This window comes from Giraffa tippelskirchi, chromosome 7 (assembly GCF_054371585.1).
Source record: "Giraffa tippelskirchi isolate mGirTip1 chromosome 7, T2T-mGirTip1v1.2.pri, whole genome shotgun sequence".
NCBI lineage: Eukaryota > Metazoa > Chordata > Mammalia > Artiodactyla > Giraffidae > Giraffa > Giraffa tippelskirchi.
In genome coordinates, this window is record NC_137281.1 from 139,056,421 (window position 1) to 139,076,223 (window position 19,803).

General features: G+C 34.5%; 1 protein-coding gene and 1 long non-coding RNA gene across 20 annotated transcripts in view; both read left to right on the forward strand.

Moving 5' to 3' along the window:
- Positions 1-19,803, forward strand: part of GPHN (gephyrin) — a 525,210-nt gene that overhangs the window by 264,289 nt on the left and 241,118 nt on the right. For all 19 annotated transcript variants that reach the window (XM_081513386.1, XM_081513387.1, XM_081513388.1 and 16 more), the window contains one exon: positions 205-299. In XM_081513386.1, coding sequence (XP_081369512.1) covers positions 241-299 — 59 coding nt within the window. In that variant the 5' untranslated portion in view covers positions 205-240. The remainder of the gene's footprint in view (positions 1-204; positions 300-19,803) is intronic.
- Positions 3,020-7,159, forward strand: LOC145514741 (uncharacterized). Its single transcript, XR_014060433.1, has 2 exons — positions 3,020-5,237; positions 5,382-7,159. It is a non-coding gene; the product is annotated as an uncharacterized LOC145514741 (long non-coding RNA).

Sequence of the window (19,803 nt, forward strand, 5' to 3'; positions counted from 1 at the left end):
ATTGTCCTGGTTTTCAGCTTTTATTCAGTGGTCCCAAAGAAATGAATCTTTAAGCCTTAAAAAAAAAAATTTGGAGAACTACAAAGTATGGTTTATATTAATGGATAGCATGATCTATAATTATTTTTTAAGTTAATTTTGCTACTCTGCCTTCCTTATTTTTGGTTAATTTCACTCAGTCTGCTATTTAATCTTTAATTACAGGCCACAAAAGAAGTAATAGAACGGGAAGCACCAGGGATGGCCCTGGCAATGCTGATGGGATCACTTAATGTTACACCTCTGGGCATGCTCTCTAGGTAAGAAAGTCACCAAAGTGGTGCAAAGAAAATTAATTCCATACCAGTAATCACTACAATAGACTGAGAAACCTAAGAAACTTTATAGTCATACCACTTAATTTTGCCCCCCCTCCCAAAGTCTCAGCATCCTGTCTAAATCTTGGCCACAGTTTCTTTCAAGTTCTTTATCTTTTTTTATTTAATTTTTTTGCATATTATGTTGAAACTGAGAAAATATCATATTACTGCTGAAAGTAATCAATTATAACCCCAAGAAGAGTCCAGTTTTTTTAAGATATAATATATTCTTTTTTTGTGTGATTATAGTCATCAATTAATTTTCCTTAGTTGTCATTAAATCCTAATTTAATAAAACTAAGCAACAGAGTCTTTTAATAGGTTTTTACAAGTTAGGAACTTAATTTCCATTTGTAAATAGGCATATAGATGTGTGATCATGAAAAGAAAATCAATAATATATGTTCAAAGTGTTAGTCACTCAGTTGTGTCAGACTCTTTGAAACCACATGGACTGTAACCCGCCAGGCTCCTCTGTCTATGTATGGGCTTTCCCAGGCAAGAATGCTGTAGTGGGTTGCCACTTCCTACTGCAGAGGATCTTCCAAATCCAGGGATCAAACCTGGGCCTCCTCCATTGCAGGCAAATTCTTTACTGTCTGAGTCACCAGAGAAGGCTAATATATTAGTATATTTAAAACTATGATTTATTGACCTACAAGGTGACATCCATCCTTTAGTTATTTTTTATTATTTTAGTAATTATTAGATTAAAACCCCCTTTAATGAGAACAACAGACATCATTTAAGTTAAAGACAGAACTGTCAACTTAATGAGAATCTGTTGATATAATGACCTTTGATTTATAGTTGATCTCAGAGCAATCTAGAAAATACATAGTAACTTTATAATTGGCAGGATTTCTCTATCATTATTTATAGTTGTTTATTGATCCTGCTTGCAAAATGAATATAAAAGTAAATATATCCATTTAATGCGTAGAATGAGTTATAATGCCCTTTCTGTTACTTAGACTAAGTTTGTATCCCCAAGTGGCAGCTACTTGAAGCGCGGCTACAGGGAAAAGTGAGTGGGTCATCAGTTATTGTACTGTCTTTCCTGTTACAAGTACTATATTATAATATTTCATATAATAAGACCAAGAAAAGAACTAAAGTAACTTGATACTTTTAATTTAAAAGTCTATGCTAGTCTTTAACAAACTTGAACTGATTCTCTTATGCTGTTCTTTTTTCACCCTTACTTATATTACCTGCCCATAGGAGATCAAAGGTCACCTCTGGTCCCTTTTTCTCTATGGAATTAAGTAGTAGTCTTTGAATATAAGAACCTTTCTTGGCATATAAGGAATATAGTCAAGATAGAATTAAACTTTATCTCTTGTTAATTACTTTATAATAAAAATCTAGTTCAACAAACTCTTGAACTATTATTATTCAAAATAATAATACTCTATTTGCCAGGCCTTGTATTAGCCATCAGGAATACTAAGTGTGGAAAGAAAAGTAAGACATGGTCTTTACCTTAAGGATCCCCCGTTTATCTGGAGAACTTTTTCCTCACAACTGTTAAGATAACTTCTTAAACTGAATATAGCTTTCCTGATCCAGTATAGAAATGCACTTTTGCCTTATTGAAAAAATTTTCTGGATTAATTTCCCCTCTGCCTTCTAAATTCAAATAATTACTGAGTACCGGCCTGCCCAGTGAATGAAAATAAATTAATAGGAGCTGATTTTAAGTATTTTAGAATGAGTTCATCATTCTTAGGCTGAAGGCTTTGAAAATTAAAACATATATACAGCATGGTAACAGATTCTTCTGACTTTTATTTCCATTGCCTACTGAACTGAGAGTTTATTTACAAAATTGAAACAGAGGTAGTAGTCCACATGAGTTATGGAAAAGGAATTATGGGCTGTTTCCCTTAATGTTTATATTTTTGTGCTTTTCAAAGCATTAAAAAAAATTTTTTTAAGCAGCCTTGATTAGATTGATGCCTCCTTTGTATAGAATTTTTGCTTTGTATGTACTTGAGGCTTTGTACATGCTTATGTTATAGCACATGCTATGTTATAATCATTTACTTTCCTGTCTGTTTTACCTAACTTGTATAAAATACAAATTTGTGTTAAGATCAGCTGCTTTATCTTATTCATTTTACATCCTTAGCTCCAAAACAATTTCTGACACATAGTAAGTACTCAAAAAAAGGATTTATTTTTACGATTACTATTGCTAACTCGATGTTTCATCCTAGTTTTAACAGAATATTTTTCAGGGTAAAGTAATACATCAAGTTGGTGCCTTGCCTTCCTATTTTTATGTCTAGTATAATAATAATAATATAATACTTTATAATATAATTATTTAATTACTTTAAGTAATTAAAATTACTTAATCTGTTTAAATGGCTTCCATCTATTTGGTTAACTTAATATTCTCCAGGTTTTTTTGTGTTTTTTTTTTTAACAAGTTGGAAGATTGTAGTAAGTAATGGTTAAGAGCATCATCTCTGAACTCAGATTGCTTGGCTTCTATTCTGGCTCTATTACTAGCTGTATCACATAGTTCTTTTTCTCATCTCTACAACGAGGATGTTAATAGTACCAGCCTTCTTGAATTAAGTAAACTAGTCCATCTAAGTGCTTAGAACAGTTGATTCATAGTAAATTTCAGTGTTAGTCACCATTGTTTTGTTACTGGTTCGGAGTTCCAGTTCTTAGATCAAGTGTGCTAGCAAAACCTTTTAATACTTTCATTCATCTGGAAATGTCTTTATCTTACCTTTATTCCTGAAGGATATTTTCACTAGATATAGAATTCCGGATTAACAGTTCTTTCTTTTCAGCATTTAACAAAATGTTATTCCACTCTCTTCTGGCTCCATAGTTCCTATGGAGAAATCCACAACCATTTGAATTGATATTTCCTTATATGTGTTATTTTTTATTCTCTAGATGCTTTGAAGATATTTTTTCTTTATCTTTGATTTCAACAATTTGATTATTATGTATCTGGATGTGGATTTTTTTTGAGTTTATGCTTTTGGGTTAAAAGAATTTCTTTTAAAACTATGCCTTTAACCAAATTTGGGAATTAGCCATTAAGTTTTCAGATTTTTTCTTTTTCTGTACCTATCTCTTTCTCATTTTCTTCTGGTACTTTTGTGACATGAATTGCACATCTTTTAATAATGTTCACTTTTTTTAAACTCATTTTTATCCTATTCTTCAGATTGTTTATGTTAATCTATCTTCAAATTCACTGACATTTTTCCTCTTTCATCTTAATTTTGCCTTTGCGCCTAGGCAGTGATTTTTAAAATTACAGTTGCAGTATTTTCAGTTCTAAAATTTATATTCAGGTATTTTTTATGGCTCTATTTCTTTTCTAAGAACTTCTATCTTTGCTTTTATTTCAGAAGGGTTGACCTTTATTTCATGGAGAATGGTTTTATAATTGCTGCTTAATGTTGTTTTTCTGACAGTTCCAATATCTGAATCACCTTGAAGTTGACATCTGTTGATTTTCTTTTTCTGTAATAGGTGGTCAGATTTTCTTGATTCTTTCTAAGTTGAGTAATATTGAATTATACCCTGGACATTTTGAGTATTATCTTTTAAACCTCTGGCCTCTGTTAAAATTCTCTGGAGAGAGTTAGTTAGCTAGTTTCAGCAACCAATCTGATTGGATTCATGTTGAAAATTCTGTCTCACCTTGTATGGATGGTGACTCAGCCTTTGCTATTGTATTTGGGTCTGCCAGCACATGAACCATTCAGGAGTTAGCTTGAGAATTGGGCAGTGGAGTATATTTTATTTATTTTTTAAAAAAACCTTTCTTTACACTTCTTTGAGTCTGTCACACATGCTTAGCTCAGGAGTAAGCCTGGGATCTGTGTCTGTTCATTCTCAAAATTAAGAAATCCACCTTCACCAGCTCTCTCCTCTCTAAGCATTTCCCTGTACTCTGCAGTTCCCAGTTACTGCTCTACACAAAATAGCTTCTATCTAAGAAAACTGGGAATAGAAGATCTTTCTTGTAGAGTATTAATCCCCTGTGCTATTATTGCAATTCCACACAATTTGACCACCTTCAGGGCAAAGACAAAAGAAAAGGAAAAAGTAAAAAATAACAGTTTCCTCTCACTCACACTTCTCGACTTGAGCCAGATAGATACGTCTTCTTACTGGGTTCTTCTGCTTATACCATCATGAGTCTAGTAGTGCAGCTCTGTAACTAGAATTAGCCCCATTCAGTGTTATTATTCAAGTTCTGACTTCTGTCCCCAGTCTCTCTGCAATTATTTATGTTCAGAGTTCTCAGGTAGTCAGTCTTTTATATTTTCCCCACAATCAATAAGAGAGCCTTAGTTAAGGTTCTACTATCTTGGTCAACACTCACAGAAAAAGAACTCTATTTTGAAAATCAGATCTTTGAGTTTATATATTAGCATTTACTCTCCATGTGACCTTGGGAAATTTATTCAGCTAAGTTTAGCACTTCCAGTCCTAGTAGCTAATTGAATTGCCCACAAAATTGTAGCATATAAGCTCCCAAATCTATAATTTATGCCCTACTCACTTTTTAAAGAGATCAAATACTTTTGGTTCTAAATGTCATTAACAGTAATAGAGCAACCACTGTGGCTACACATTGAGGCATAATTTATCCTTGCTTTATTCTCAGTTCAGTCATTAACTTGATTTGTGATCTCTACTTTATAGTTTTTTAGTGACCTCACATAGCTCATGGAAATGTTATGAGGTCCTATGTGGATTTCCTCACTAAGAGAAACTACTATGTGAATATCTAAATTCATAAAAGGAAAAAGTAATAAGCAGTTTTTCATTTTATAAAGAAATTTACTGTTGTAATACTTAATATGGAGAAGGCAATGGCACCCCACTCCAGTACTCTTGCCTGGAAAATCCCATGCATGGAGGAGCCTGGTAGGCCACAGTCCATGGGGTCGCTAAGAGTCAGACACGACTGAGCGACTTCACTTTCACTTTTCCTTTTCATGCACTGGAGAAGGAAATGGCAACCCACTCCAGTATTCTTGCCTGGAGAATCCCAGGGACGTCGGAGCCCGGTGGCTGCCGTCTATGGGGTCGCACAGAGCCGGACACGACTGAAGCGACTTAGCAACAGCAATACTTAATAACTTGTCTTTCAATTGTTTTAAATACTCAGCTTATTTTTTGTTACATGTAATTTTCCATAGTGTCTCTATCTTCTGAAGTAGGAGGTGAAATCTCTAGTTAGTTTTTAATGTGTGAAGTAGAACTAATCATTTTTCCACAATTTATTGCCAGTTTGATCTCAGCTTCATCTAGTGTATGACTGAACATAAACACTCAGACACATGCACTGCTATTGGGGAGCAGTATTCTTTCCATTTGGTGCCAAAAATGGTTTCACACAACTATTATTAAAAAGTTTTTTAAGCAAAAATGTATTGGATTTAAATTTTTATATCAGTGAATTCAGTTATCCTAAATATTTTTTAAAACATGTTACAATGACATGGATCATTTAAAATAATAATTGTCAATAACAGTATTACCATCTTGAAGTGCTTCTATTTTTTAACCTAAAATAAAATATACTTAGCGTATAAAAGGCTGTAGAAGGGAACTGGGAAGAAGACGATAGAAAGGAATCCATTTCTTGACCTAGACAACAATTGGACTAACAGAATCTAATAAAACAATTTTGGATATCTTGAGTATATTCAAAGGCTGGCAGCTTCCAGGGGTAGGTTTGGCTGGTAAATTGTGGTTAATTTCAATCAGTTTTGCCCCAAATAGTAGTATCTATGTACTCACCAACCCCTCAACTGCAGGGCAGGCAGCCAACACTAGCATGCTTGTGGGAGACAGAGTGGGCAACTAGGACCTCATCTTTCAAATATTATGGATCTAGGTTTTATTTGTGGATTATTGCTTTGCATTGTAGAGGAACAGACAAAGGCAGATTACCATTGTTGTAACTTCCACCAAATGAAATGACTTCAAGGAGAATTAAAGGGACAGTACCTTTTTTTTTTTTTTAAATGTCCCCTAGACTTTTCTCTTTTCCCCCTTTTGGAAGCCAGATATTTAAAGATTAGGATACCCAAGAGCAAACACTCACATAAGGAAATTTAAGAAGTCATTGCACATGCCCAAAGACAAATGCAGATTCAGAGAACACCTGGGATCACCTTAGGTTTACACCTCAGGCTGATCCCAACAAAGAAACACTCTACAACAATCAAAAATAAAGCAAGATCTGAAGGGATAGGAGGAGAATATGATTTCTAGAATTAGCACATTACAAGATTCAGATGTTCAGTTTTCAGCAATAACAACAATACAACACAAGGTATTTTAAAAAGAGAAAAAAAAAACCCAGAAATGTGGCCCATTTAAAAAAAAAAAAATTGACAGAAAAGACTCATGAGGATGACCAGATGGTAAACTTATTAGACAGAGATTTTTAAAACAATTGTTTTAAAGATGGTCAAAATAATAAAGGAAAATGTGAATAAAATCAAGAAAATGATATGAGCAAAATGTAAATATCAATAATGAGATTTTAAAAAAGGCAAAAAGATATTCTGAAGTTGAAAAACACAACTGACATAAAAATTTCACTAAAGGGGTTCAGAAGCTGATTTCATAAGCCAGAGAAAGGAGTCAATGAACTTCAAAATAGAGGTACTGAACTTGTTAAGTCTAAGAAACAGAAAGAAAAAAAAATACTAAAGAAAAGTGAATGGAGCCTAAGGGACCTGTGAAACACCATTAAGTTCTTGGTTGACACCACTAGACCATGCTTTGTGGGAGTCTGAAAAGGAGAAGAAAGGGAGAAAAGGGCAGAGGATTATTTGAAGATTAATAACTAAAAACTTCCTAAATTTGATGCAAGATACAAATCTGAAAATCCAAGATACTCAGCAGACTCCATCTACGAAAGCAGAAAGAAATCCATATAATATTCTGTCAGAAGCCAAAAACAGACAATCTTGAAAGCATCAAGAGAAAAGATACTCATCATAAACAAGGGATCCGCAATAAGATCATAAGCAGATTTCTCTTTAGAAATATTGGACATGTAAAATATAATAATGAAAGTTTTAAAACTTAATAGATGGATTAGACTGCAGATTATATACAGTTGAAGAGGCAATTAGGGAAACAGGTAAAACTATTTGAAGAAATTATCCATAATGCAGTTCATATTTACAGTGACATAAAAATGAAGTAAAAGTTAACCATGGAGGATAGAGTAAGAAAATATAAAATATACTTAAAGTTCAGAAGAAGATAGTAGAGAATGAAGAAAAATAAATGGTTGAAATATCATGTAATACTAAAAAGAATTGCAAACTCCAGAAAGGCATCAATCTTCAGATGTGGAAATCCAAGCAAGTCTTTAGCAAGATGAATAAAAATAATCTATACCTACTCACATCATAGTAACACTGTAAAATACCTCAGAAAAATAGATCTTACAGAATTATAGGCAAATGAATTGAGTATTGTATGTAAATTATACTTCAATAAAGTTTTTTAAAGTGGAGTTGCTACATCTTGAAATTACAAATTTGATTCTTTCTCATTGTGATAAGCAATAATTTTAATGAGTCCAGCTTATCAATTATTTTTTCCATGGATTATGCCCTTGTATCTAAAAGTTACATCCAAAAAGTCATTGCACCCAAGTCATCTATGTTTTCTTCTATGTAACCTTCTAGGAGTTTTATAGTTTTTGTGTTTAGTAATTTGTTCTGTTACCCATATTGAGATAATTTTTACAAGGAAGAAGTCTGTATCTTGTGTCTAAATTCAGTTTTTACATGTGGATGGATGGATGTCTAGTACCATTTGCGGGAAAGCTCTTTTTTTTTTTTGCTCCAATGTGTTGCCTTTGCTCCTCTGTCAAAGATTCATTGACTGTATTTATGTTCTTCTGTCCATTCATCTATTTACCTGTTCTTTTGTCAATACCACACCATCTTAATTACTGTGGCTATATAGTATCTATAAGTCTCAAAGTCAGTTAGTATCAGCTCTCCAACTTTGTTCTCCTTAAGTATTGTGTTGGCTACTTATAGACTTTTGTCTCTCCATATAAACTTTAGAATCAGTTTATTGATATCCATAAAATGACTTGCTGGGATTTTTATTTGGAGTGCATAGAATCACTGAACTGACAATATTCAGATTTCCTGTCCATGAACATGGAATATCTGTCCATTTGTTTCTTCTTTGATTCATTTATTTATTTCATTCAGGGTTTTGCAGTTTTCCTCAAATAGAACTTATACCTCTTTTGTTAGACTTATACTAAGTATTTCTTTATGGCAGGTGCTAATATAAATGGTATTCTATTTTTAATTTCAAGTTTCTGTTGTTTGTTGCTGGCAAATATATAGGAAAGCTATTGGCTTTTGTATATTAACTTTTCATCCTGCAGTCTTGCTCTAATCACTTATTAGTTATAGGAGTGTTATTTAATCTCCTAACATTTGGGGATTTTCAGTTATCTTTTTGTTATTGAAGAAGTTTAATCTCTACTTTAATTTCATTGTTGTCTGAAAGTAGACATTGTACAATTTCTATTCTTTTAAATCTATTAAGGTGTATTTTATGGCCCAGATTGTGGCCTATCATGGTGAATGCTCCATGTGAGTTTGAGGGGAATGTGTTTTCTGCTGTTGTGGGATGAAGTTCGTTTGGGTGTCAATTATACCCAGTTGATTGATGATGGTATTGAGTTCAACTGTGTCCTTACTGATTTTCTCTGAGTTGTACCTGTCCATTTCTGACAGACAGAGCTTGAGGTGTCCAACTAAAATAGTGGACTCATGTATTTCTCTTTGCAGTTTTGGAGTTTAGCCTTACATAGTTTGACACTGTTGTTGGATGCACACACATTAAAGATAACTGCATCCTCTTGGAGAATTGATCCCTTTTTCATTATGTAATGTCCTTTATGCCTGGTAACATTCTTGGCTTTGAAGTATGCTCTATCTGAAATTAATATAGCTACTCCTGCATTTTTTAATTAATGTTAGCATAGTATATTTTTCATTTACTTTTAATCTATATATATCTTTATATTTAAAATGAATTTCTTGTACACAACATATACTTGGGTCATATTTTTAATCCACTCTGACAATTTCTGTCTTTTAATTGATGCTCAAAGTGATTCTGAGTATAATTGGAGTAATGTCTACCATATGTTACAGTTTTCTATCTTTTGTCCTTTTTTTTTCCTGTTTTTATCTTCCAGTCTTTTTCTTCTCTGTCACTTGTGATTGTAACTGAGATTTTAATGTGATTCCTTTTTTCTCCTTTCTTAGTATATAGATTAAACTTCTTTTTTCCTTTTTTTAGTGATTGCCTTAGAGTTTGCAATATACATTTACGGCTAAACCAAGTCCACTTTCAAGTAACATCATACTACTTCACATGTTAAGTTTTTACCTTAATTTATTCCTTCTTTGATGCTCTTCCTTCCTTTATGTAGAGTTTCTGATTCCCTTCTCGCTAAAGAACTTTTTTTTAACTGAAGGATGGTTGATTTACAAAGTTGTGCCAATCTCTGCTGTATAGCAGATTGACTCATTTATACAGATACAGACGTTTCTAAAGAACTTGTTTTAACAATTCTTGTAAGGCAAATCTACTGGCAGCAGTTTCCTTCAGTTTCTGTTTGACCTGTACTTTTTTTGGCTGCATCAGGTCTTAGTTGTAGCATGGGATGTGGGCTCAGTAGTTGCAGTGCTCAAGCTTAGTTGTTTCGAGGCCTTTGGGATGTTAATCCCCTTACAGTGAAAGTGTTAGTCACTCAGTTGTGTCTAACACTTTGTGAGCCCGCCAGGCTCCTCTGTCCATGAATATTTCCAGGCAAGAATACTGGAGTGGATTGCCATTTCCTTCTCCAGGGGATCATCCCAATCCAAGGATCGATCCTAGGTCTCCTGCATTGCAGACAGATTCTTTATTGTCTGAGCCACCAGTGATCAAATTTGTGTTCCCTGCATTGTAAGGTGAATTCCTAACCGCTAGACCACCAGGGAAGTCCCTGTCCTGCAATTTTGAAACATAATTTCACATAGTATTGTGAGTGAGTTGGTTTTTTTTTCTCTCAACTCTTTAAATGTGTCACTCCACTTTCTTCTTGTTGGCATGATTTCTAAGGAGAAATCAACTGTAATCCTTTATTTTGTTTCTCTTTAGGCAAGTGTTTTTTTCCCCTTTGGCTTCTTTTAAGATTTTTTTAAATCACTAACTTTCTATAGTTTGAAATGTTATGCCTAAGTGTAGCTTTCTTGGCAATTATTCTACTTGATATTCTCTATTTCTGGATCTGTAGTTTGCATCTGATGTTACTTTAAGAAAATTTTGAGTCATTATTGTTACAAATATTTTTTTGTTCCTTTCTTCCTTCTCCTTAAATTTAGTTCAGTTGTTCAGTTGTGTCAGACTCTTTGCAACCCCATGGACTGCAGCATGCCAGGCTTTCCTGTCCATCTCCAACTCCCGGAGGTTGCTCAAACTCATGTCCATCAAGTCAGTGATGCCATCCAACCATCTCATCTTCTGTTGTCCCCTTCTCCTCCTCCCTTCAGTCTTTTGAAGCATCATGGCCTTTTCTAATGAGTCAGTTCTTTGCAGCAGGTGGCCAAAGTATTGGTGCTTCAGCTTCAGCATCAGTCCATCCAATGAAGATTCTGGACTGATTTCCTTTAGGATGGACTGGTTAAATCTCCTTGCTGTCCACAGGACTCTCAAGAGTCTTCTCCAGCATCACAGTTCAAAAGCATCGATTCTTTGGCACTCAGCTTTCCTTATGGTCCAAATCTCACATCCATATATGACTACTGGAAAAAGCATAGCTTCGACTAGATGGACCTCTGTCAGCAAAGTAATGTCTCTGCTTTTTAATATACTGTCTTGGTTTTTCATAGCTTTTCTTCCAAGGAGCAAGCATCTTTTAATTTCATGGCTGCAGTCACCATTTGCAGTGATTTTTGAGTCCAAGTAAATAAAGTCTGCCACTGTTTCCATTGTTTCCCCATCTGTTTGCCATGAAGTGATGGAACTGGATGCCATGATCTTAGTTTTGTGAATGTTAGGTGTTAAGCTAGCTTTTTCACTCTCCTCTTTCATTTTCATCAAGAGGCTCTTTAGTTCTTCTTCACTTTCTGCCATAAGGGTGGTGTCATCTGCATATCTGAGGTTATTGATATTTCTCCTGGCAATCTTGATTCCAGCTTGTGTTTCATCCAGACCAGCATTTCACGTGATGTACTCTGCATATAAGTTAAATAAGCAGGGTGACAACATACAGCCTTTACATACTCCTTTCCTGATTTGGAACCAGTCTATTGTTTCATGTCCAGTTCTAACTGTTGCTCCTTGACCTGCATACAGATTTCTCAGGAGGCAAGTAAGGTGATCTGGTATTCCTATCTCTTTAAGAATCTTCCACAGTTTGTTGTGATCCACGCCGTGAAAGGCTTTAGCATAGTCAATGAAGCAGAAGTAGATGTTTTTCTGGAACTCTTTTGCTTTTTCTATGACCCAGCAGATGTTGGCAATTTTATCTCCGGTTCCTCTGCCTTTTCTAATCCAGCTTGAACATCTGGAAGTTCTCAGTTCATGTGCTGTTGAAGCCTGGCTTGGAGAATTTTCAGCATTAATATGCTAGCATGTGAAATGAGTGTAGTTGTGCAGTAGTTTGAACATTCTTTGGCATGGCCTGCCTTTGGGAATGAAAATTGACCTTTTCTAGTCCTGTGGCCACTGCTGAGTTTTCCAGCATTTAGTAGAATTTGAGTGGCATATTAGTGCAGCACTTTCATAGCATTGTCTTTTAGGGTTTGAAATAGCTCAGCTGAAATTCCATATCCTCCACTAGCTTTGTTTGTAATGATACTTCCTAAGGCCCACTTGACTTCATACTCGAGGATGTCTGGCTCTAAGTGAGTGATAACACCATCATGGTTATCTAGGTCATTAAGATCTTTTTTATATAGTTCTTCTGTGTGTTCTTGCCACTCCTTCTTAATATCTTCTGCTTCTGTTAGGTCCACACCATTTCTGTCTTTATTGTGCCCATCTTTGCATGAAATGTTCTCTTGGTATCTCTAATTTTCTTGAAGAGATCTCTAGTCTTTCCCATTCTGTTGTTTTCCTCTGTTTTTTGCATTGATCCCCTAGGAAGTCTTTCTTTTCTCTCCTTGCTGTTCTTTGGAATTCTGCTTTCTGATGGATATATCTTTCCTTTTCTCCTTTGCCTTTTGCTTCTCTTCTTTTCTCTGTTATTTGTAAGGCCTCCTCAGACAACCATTTTGCCTTTTTTCATTTCTTTTTCTTCGGAATGGTTTTGATCACGGCCTCCTGTACAGTATTACAAACCTCCATCCATAGTTCTTCAGGCACTCTGTCTACCAGGTCTAATCCCTTGAATATATTTATCACTTTCACTATATAATCATAAGGGATTTGTTTTAGGTCATACCTGGATGATCTAGTGGTTTTCCCTGCTTTCTTCAATTTAAGTCTGAATTTGGCAATAAGGAGTTCATGATCTGAGCCACAGTCAGTTCCTGGTCTTATTTCTGCTGACTGTCTAGAGCTTCTTCATCTTAGACTGCAGAGAATATAATCAATCTGTTTTCAGTATTTACCAACCATTGATGTCCTTGTGTAGAGTTGTCTCTTTTGTTTTTGGAGGAGGGTATTTGCTATGACTACTGCGTTCTCCAGTCTACTAAGGAGCCCATCATAGGCATTCTTTATTTCTATTTCATTGTTTTTTATATCTAGCATTTCTTTTTGTTTCTTTTTCAGGATTTTGATCTCCCTGCTTACATTGCCCATTTGGTCTGACATGCTGTCTACTTTATTGGGCCATCAGATACTTCTGTTAAATTCCTGTCTTATAGTTTAAACATCTCTGCTATGTCTGGTTCTAATGTTTGCTCTGTATCTTCAAATTGTGCTTTTTGTCTTTTAGTATACCTTGTAGTTTTTTCTTAATAGCTGGAAATGAAATACTAGGTAAAAGGAACTGCTATAGTAGCCCTTTATTTAGTTGGTGGTGAGATTTGGGGGGATGTATCTTGCTCTATATGGTTCCTAAGGTGGGATACTTTACCTCTTCTCTAATGTATTATTAGAAACACTGCTTACGGTGAAATGCATTGATTTGGTATGTTGTCCTTTTGCTTTCACTCAGTTTAATATATTTTTTTCATTTCTTTTGAGACTTCTTTCATCCATTGGTTATCAAGTTTATAAACTTGGTTTAGGGTTCCAGTATACTGGATTTTTTCTGTTATCTTCCTATTATTGGTTTCTAATTTTATCCTTTTGTGGTTAGAAAACACACTGTGTATTTTTTTAAACTTGCTGGGGTTGATTTTTATGGTTCAGGATATGATATGTCTTGGTGAATGTTCCATGGGTATTGGAGAAAACTGTAGATTATTTTTTCAGGTGGAGTGTTCTGTAAATGTCAGTTAGATCCTGTTATTAATGGTGTTTTTGAGTTCTTCTATATCCTTGTTGAGCTTCTGTATAGTTCTATTATAATGTCTGAAAAACAACCTAAATCAAAAATATACAAAGAGCTCCTAGTTATTTACCCAATTAATTTGAAAATTTATGTGATGAAAAAATATGCATATGAATGTTAAGAACTTTATTCACAATTGCAAAAAGCTAAAATAAGCCAAGATATACTTCAGTAGATAAATGGATAGGCAAACTATGGTGCATCAATACAACAGAATATTATTTAGTGATTAAAAAGAAATGAGCTATCAAGCCACCAAAAAAAAAAGAAAACACAACCCATGGAGGATCCTTAAGTGCATATTGCTGAGTAGAAGAAGCCAGTCAGAAAGGCATGCCATATGATTCCAGCTCTATGACGTTCTTAAAAAAGGGAAATTATAGAGACATAAAATGATTGTGACTGCCAGGGGATTGTGCAAAGAGGGGATAGGTGCATGGATGAGTCACAGCAGATTTTTAGGACTATAACACTATGCTATATGATACTGTATTGGTGAAACATGGAAACATGACATTATGCATATGTCAAAACTCACAGAACTTTATATCAGAAAGAATGCTTGCTATATGAAAATTTTTAAAAACTGTTATTTAGACATAGAATAATGCAACTCTTGATAAGAGAATCTAAATATTTTACAAATAGAGGAAACAATATTACTAAAGGGGATGGAGGGAGAAGACACTGACCTAAATAACTTTGGTGTCATGAGTGGTGTTTTAAGACTAAAGGTGAATGGAACTATACACACGCACTTTTGTTGATAATGTTGTAATCCATGTTGGTATATATTAACAGTTCTGATACTACTGAATTTGTAGTTGGTCCTCGACTTGACACTGGGTTACTTCCCAGTAAACCCATTCTATCATAAGTCAAAAATGCATTTAACACGTCTAACCTACCAAATATCATAGCTTAGCCTGGCCTATCTTAAATGGGCTCAGAACACTTACATTGTTTGACACTTAACATCCTTCTTGGCTCAGATGGTAAAGAATCTGCCTGCAATTCAAGAGACCCAGGTTCAATCCCTGGTTCAGGAAGATCCCCTAGAGTAGGAAATGGCAACCCACTCCAGTATTCTTGCCTGAGAATTCCATGGACAGAGGAACCTGGTGGGCTACAGTCCATGTGGTCTCAAAGAGCCAGACATGACTGAGCATCTAACACACAAAACCTGTTTTATAATAAAGTGTTGAGTATTTCAAGTAGTTTATTGACTTTATACTGAAAGTGAAAAGCAGAATGGGTTATAGGGGTGAAGAATGTTGTGAGTGTATCATTTTTACTTTCATGATTGCATGTTGATTGGGAGCTATAGCTCACTGCTGCTACCCAGCATTAGGAGAGTATATCATACTGTATATTATAGCCCAGGAAAGATCAAAATTCAAAATTTGAAGTATGGTTTTTGCTGAATATATATCATTATCACACCTTCATAAAATCAGAAAATCATAAGTTGGGAATCATTAAGTTAGAGCCTTTACTGGAATTGAACAATTATGTACATGGAGGATGAGTGGTGGGAACCACATTTCTCACAGATACAGTAGGAAATCACATAGTTACAAGCAAGGAGAGGAAGCTAGAATGATCCATATGATATAATGAATCAGAGTTAGAGAAATCAGTATGGACTCATGTTTTGTTTAATATAGATACAAATGAGATACATGGAAATATTTGTAGATGTGTGTATATATGCATGTTAGCATGCACATATATTTCTTTGCTTTATTAACAGAGAGGATCTAAAAGAAATAACACTCCAGCAACCACAGCTATACCTTATGCTCAGTTCTTGATTTCTAATACCATTTGCCAGTAAATGGAATTTTCTCAGAAGTGGCTGTTTCTAGGACTAGGGGAAGAAATACACAAAATGAGCCTAGTATCTTCTAGTGCTTGAAAGTAAGGAAATGCTCAAAAAACAAACCCCCTCCCCCACATTATAGATTAATGTCACAAAAATGTAGGAGCCAACTGACAAAGCTTCTAATGGCCAAAGATAGAACAGTTTGAGCAACAAAATAAAGTAGTATTTGATTATTATAACTTAAAATATAAAATAAGCTTTCATGAGTCTATACTTATATCAAAGAATAATTGAATAAATTAGTAGTGAAGTAAAGGAGACAAATCTCTTACCAAAGACTTCCAAATAATACATGTAAATATTCCACCCTTAAGGAGGGGGGCACATAACCCCCCATTCTTTGACACAGGCTGCACACTGCAACTTTCTGAACAATATGTTTCCTATGTGCAGAAGTATTTTTAAAGTAAACGATGCCTGAAATATTACTCAACTTGGATGAACCTTAAAAACATGCTAAGTAAAAGAAAAACCAACCTCAAAAGGCCATATATTCTTCCATATATGAAGGAATTCCTATATGATTCCATTTATGTGAAATGTCCAGAATATATAGGTCTATGGAGACAGGAAGTAGATTAATGGTTGCTCAGGGCTAAGAGTAGGAGAAAATGTGGACTGCTAATAGATATGTGATTTTTTTTTTAGAGGAGATGAGTAATATATTCTAAAAATGATTGCATTGATGATTGCACAACTCTGTGAAACATACCAAAAATACAATTTTTTTTTACTCTATGATTAAGTTAGATAATATGTGAATTACATCTTAATTATTTCTTATTTCTTACAAAAATAAATAAGAGAATGATTTTTAAATTCAAGAAAATAGTTATCTAAGGAAAAATGGGACTTGAGATCATGATAAGGTACATAGTAGTCTTTGAAAATATAGTAATAACCTGTTTCTTAAACTAGATTGAAGTACCTAGGTAGCTTTTTTCCATTATTATCTACATTTTATACATACATTATAAGCTTCTATGTATTTAATACTTAATGAAAATTTCTTTTTAAGGGAAACAAAATTGTATTATTCATGCTAATTTATATCCATGGCTAGTGTGACAGGTTTTATTTTCTTGGACTCCAAAATCACTGCAGACGGTGACTGTAGTCATAAAGTTAAAGGACGCTTGCTCCTTGGAAGGAAAGCCATGACAAACCTAGACAGCATATTAAAAAGCAGAGACATCACTTTGCCAACAAAGGTCTGTCAAAGCTATGATTTTTCCAGTAGTCATGTACAGATGTGAGAGTTCAACCATAAAGGAGGCTGAACACCTCAGAATTGGTGCTTTTGAATTGTGGTGCTGGAGAAGACTCTATGGAGAGTCCCCTGGATTACAAGGAGATCAAACCAGTCAATCCTGAAGGAAATCAACCCTGAATATTCATTGGAAAGACTGTTGCTGAAGCTGATGCTCCAGTACTTTGGCTACCTGATGCAAAGAGCCGACTACTTGGAAAAGACCCTAATGCTGAGAAAGGATGAAAACAAAAGGAGAAGAAGGTGACAGAGGATGAGATAGCTGGCTAGCATCAGTGACTCCATGAATTTGAGCAAACTCCTGGAGACAGTAGAGGACAAAGGAGCCTGGCATGCTGCAGTCCATGGGGTCACAACGAGTCAGACACGACTTAGTGACTGAACAACCGCAGCAGCTAGTGTGATCAAGTTTAACATGGAATATCAAAATTCTGGTGTTAATTGAGACTCAGATTTAGTTTTTATCCAGATATGTCCCATTTTAAAAAATTATTCTTTAGATAATTAAATTTCTAGGAAAATATATATTTTAGTATTAAAAGGTTACTGTCTCATTATATTCTCTGTAAGTCACTATACATTTAAAGACTATAACCTGTCTTTTTCATCATCATTGCAACCATCCTAATTCACCTCTCATATTACAACATTCTAACTGGGTTCTTTGTACCTCTTCAGTTTTCCACATTGCAGTTCAGAGACATCTTTTGAAAACACGAGTTTTAGTATGTTATTCCTCTGCTTAAAACTTCAGTGGTATCTCATTTTTTCTATGGATAAAGACTCAATTCTTTAATACAATTTTCCAGGGCCTAAATAAGTTGTCTCCACTAACTGTCTATTTAGCAGCATCTCCCACTGTTCTAATTTGGGCTGTTATAACAAAGTACCACACATTGAGTGGCTTATAAACAACATAAATTTATTTCTCACAGTTCTAGAGGCTGGAAGTCTGAGAGTAGGGGACAGCATGGTCAGATACTGATGAGAGCACTCTTCCTGGTTGTACAGCACTGAGTCCTTTCTGTATCCTCACATAGTGACAGGTGGAGTCTTTTTTGTAAGGGCACTAAATCGCATTCATGAGGACTCTTCCCTCATGGCCTAATTACTTCCCCAAGGCCCCAACTCCTAATACCATCCTACTGAGAGTTAGGATTTCAATATATGAATTTGAGGAGGATACAAAGATTCACTCTATTCCACTCACCCACCTTAATTATTGTTATCACACACATCCAGTTCTCTCACTAGCTTCTGAGTCCTTTGTTCATGCCATTTCCTTTGCCTAGAATGTTCTTCCCAGCCTAACTCTATAATACCTATTCTTCAGGTAGCAGCATAGGTTTTCTTCCTTCTAGAAGTCTTCTCTAACCATCCCTCGCCCTTCCAGCATAAGACTAAACTGCCCTTCCTGTCATTCCTATAAGTATTAATATGCCTATAACTTGGTTAACTATCTTAACACTTACTGATATTTTCCTGTAATAAATAAATAAATAAATTCCTTATTTATCCCATAATACTTACTACAGATTTAGTGAGTTTAACTTAATTAAACTTAGTAAGTTTTTGATAAGTTTGTCATATGCAAGAATATGGTGCTTGTGTTTTTAAAAATTATTAAATAGTGTTTGTAAAAATAACTTCTTAACCTAAAAAGTCTAAATAAATAAAAAGGACTTTCTTCTTACAATAACTCTGGATATTCCGGAGATTAAAAAACTAATTTTTAAACATTCAAAGAGAAGGAAACAAAGGACTTTTGTTAAGTTTAATCTAATTTTGGGGGGACAAAATAAAAGGCCAAAGAGCCAAATAGATTGAGGGGAAAAAAACAGTTTCTCATGGCTGTATTCTTAGTCTTTTAATTATATCATACATATATATATATACACATATATATATATACATATATATATATAAAATACATACACAGAAATAGTGGTCTGAGTATTATAACTATTATGTACATACAATACAGATAGAAGTTTACATCCTTAGCTTTGTTAACACTGCTATTTGGGTATCAATCTAGAGAAGATGAAGTATTATTGAAGGCATAACAGGCCTGGGCTTGATGACAAAATATTAGAATTAAAAGTATTGATTGAATTTTAATTGGTCACTAACCTTGTGGTGGAGGGAGTTAAAACTTGGAACATTCTTGGAAACATCCTTAGAAAATAGTTATATTCTTGGAAAGTAAATTCCAATTTTTGCAATAGTTGATAAATTAGAAATGTATATAGACCCAACATCATTCTTCATAAGGATAAAGTTATTACTACAATACTTAGAAAAAGAAATGACGTGAACGCTGATAGGGTGAACTTGCTTTGTAAAATGACAAAGATCCCAGAGGCATGTATTAATCAAGCTCTTTATACCTAAAAGACAAAACTTAAAAAAAAAAAACCGTTAATGAAACAGTGATAAGTGGTTTACCTGGAAAAAAAATGTTCACAGTAACGGTCATGAAGGTGCTTACCAAGGTCAGGAGAACAGTGCATGTCCAAAGTGAGAATTTGACAGAATATAAGAAAGTACCAAACAGAAGTTAGAAGCCAGAAGAATACAATAACTGAATTGAAAATTTCATTAGAAACTGTCAACAGCAGTAGAAGAAAGGATGAGGGAACTTGAAGATCGGACAATGGAACCCATCCAAAAGAGGAACAGAAAGAAAAAGAGTACAGCTAGCTTAAGGGACTTACAGGACAACATCAAGCAGAATACT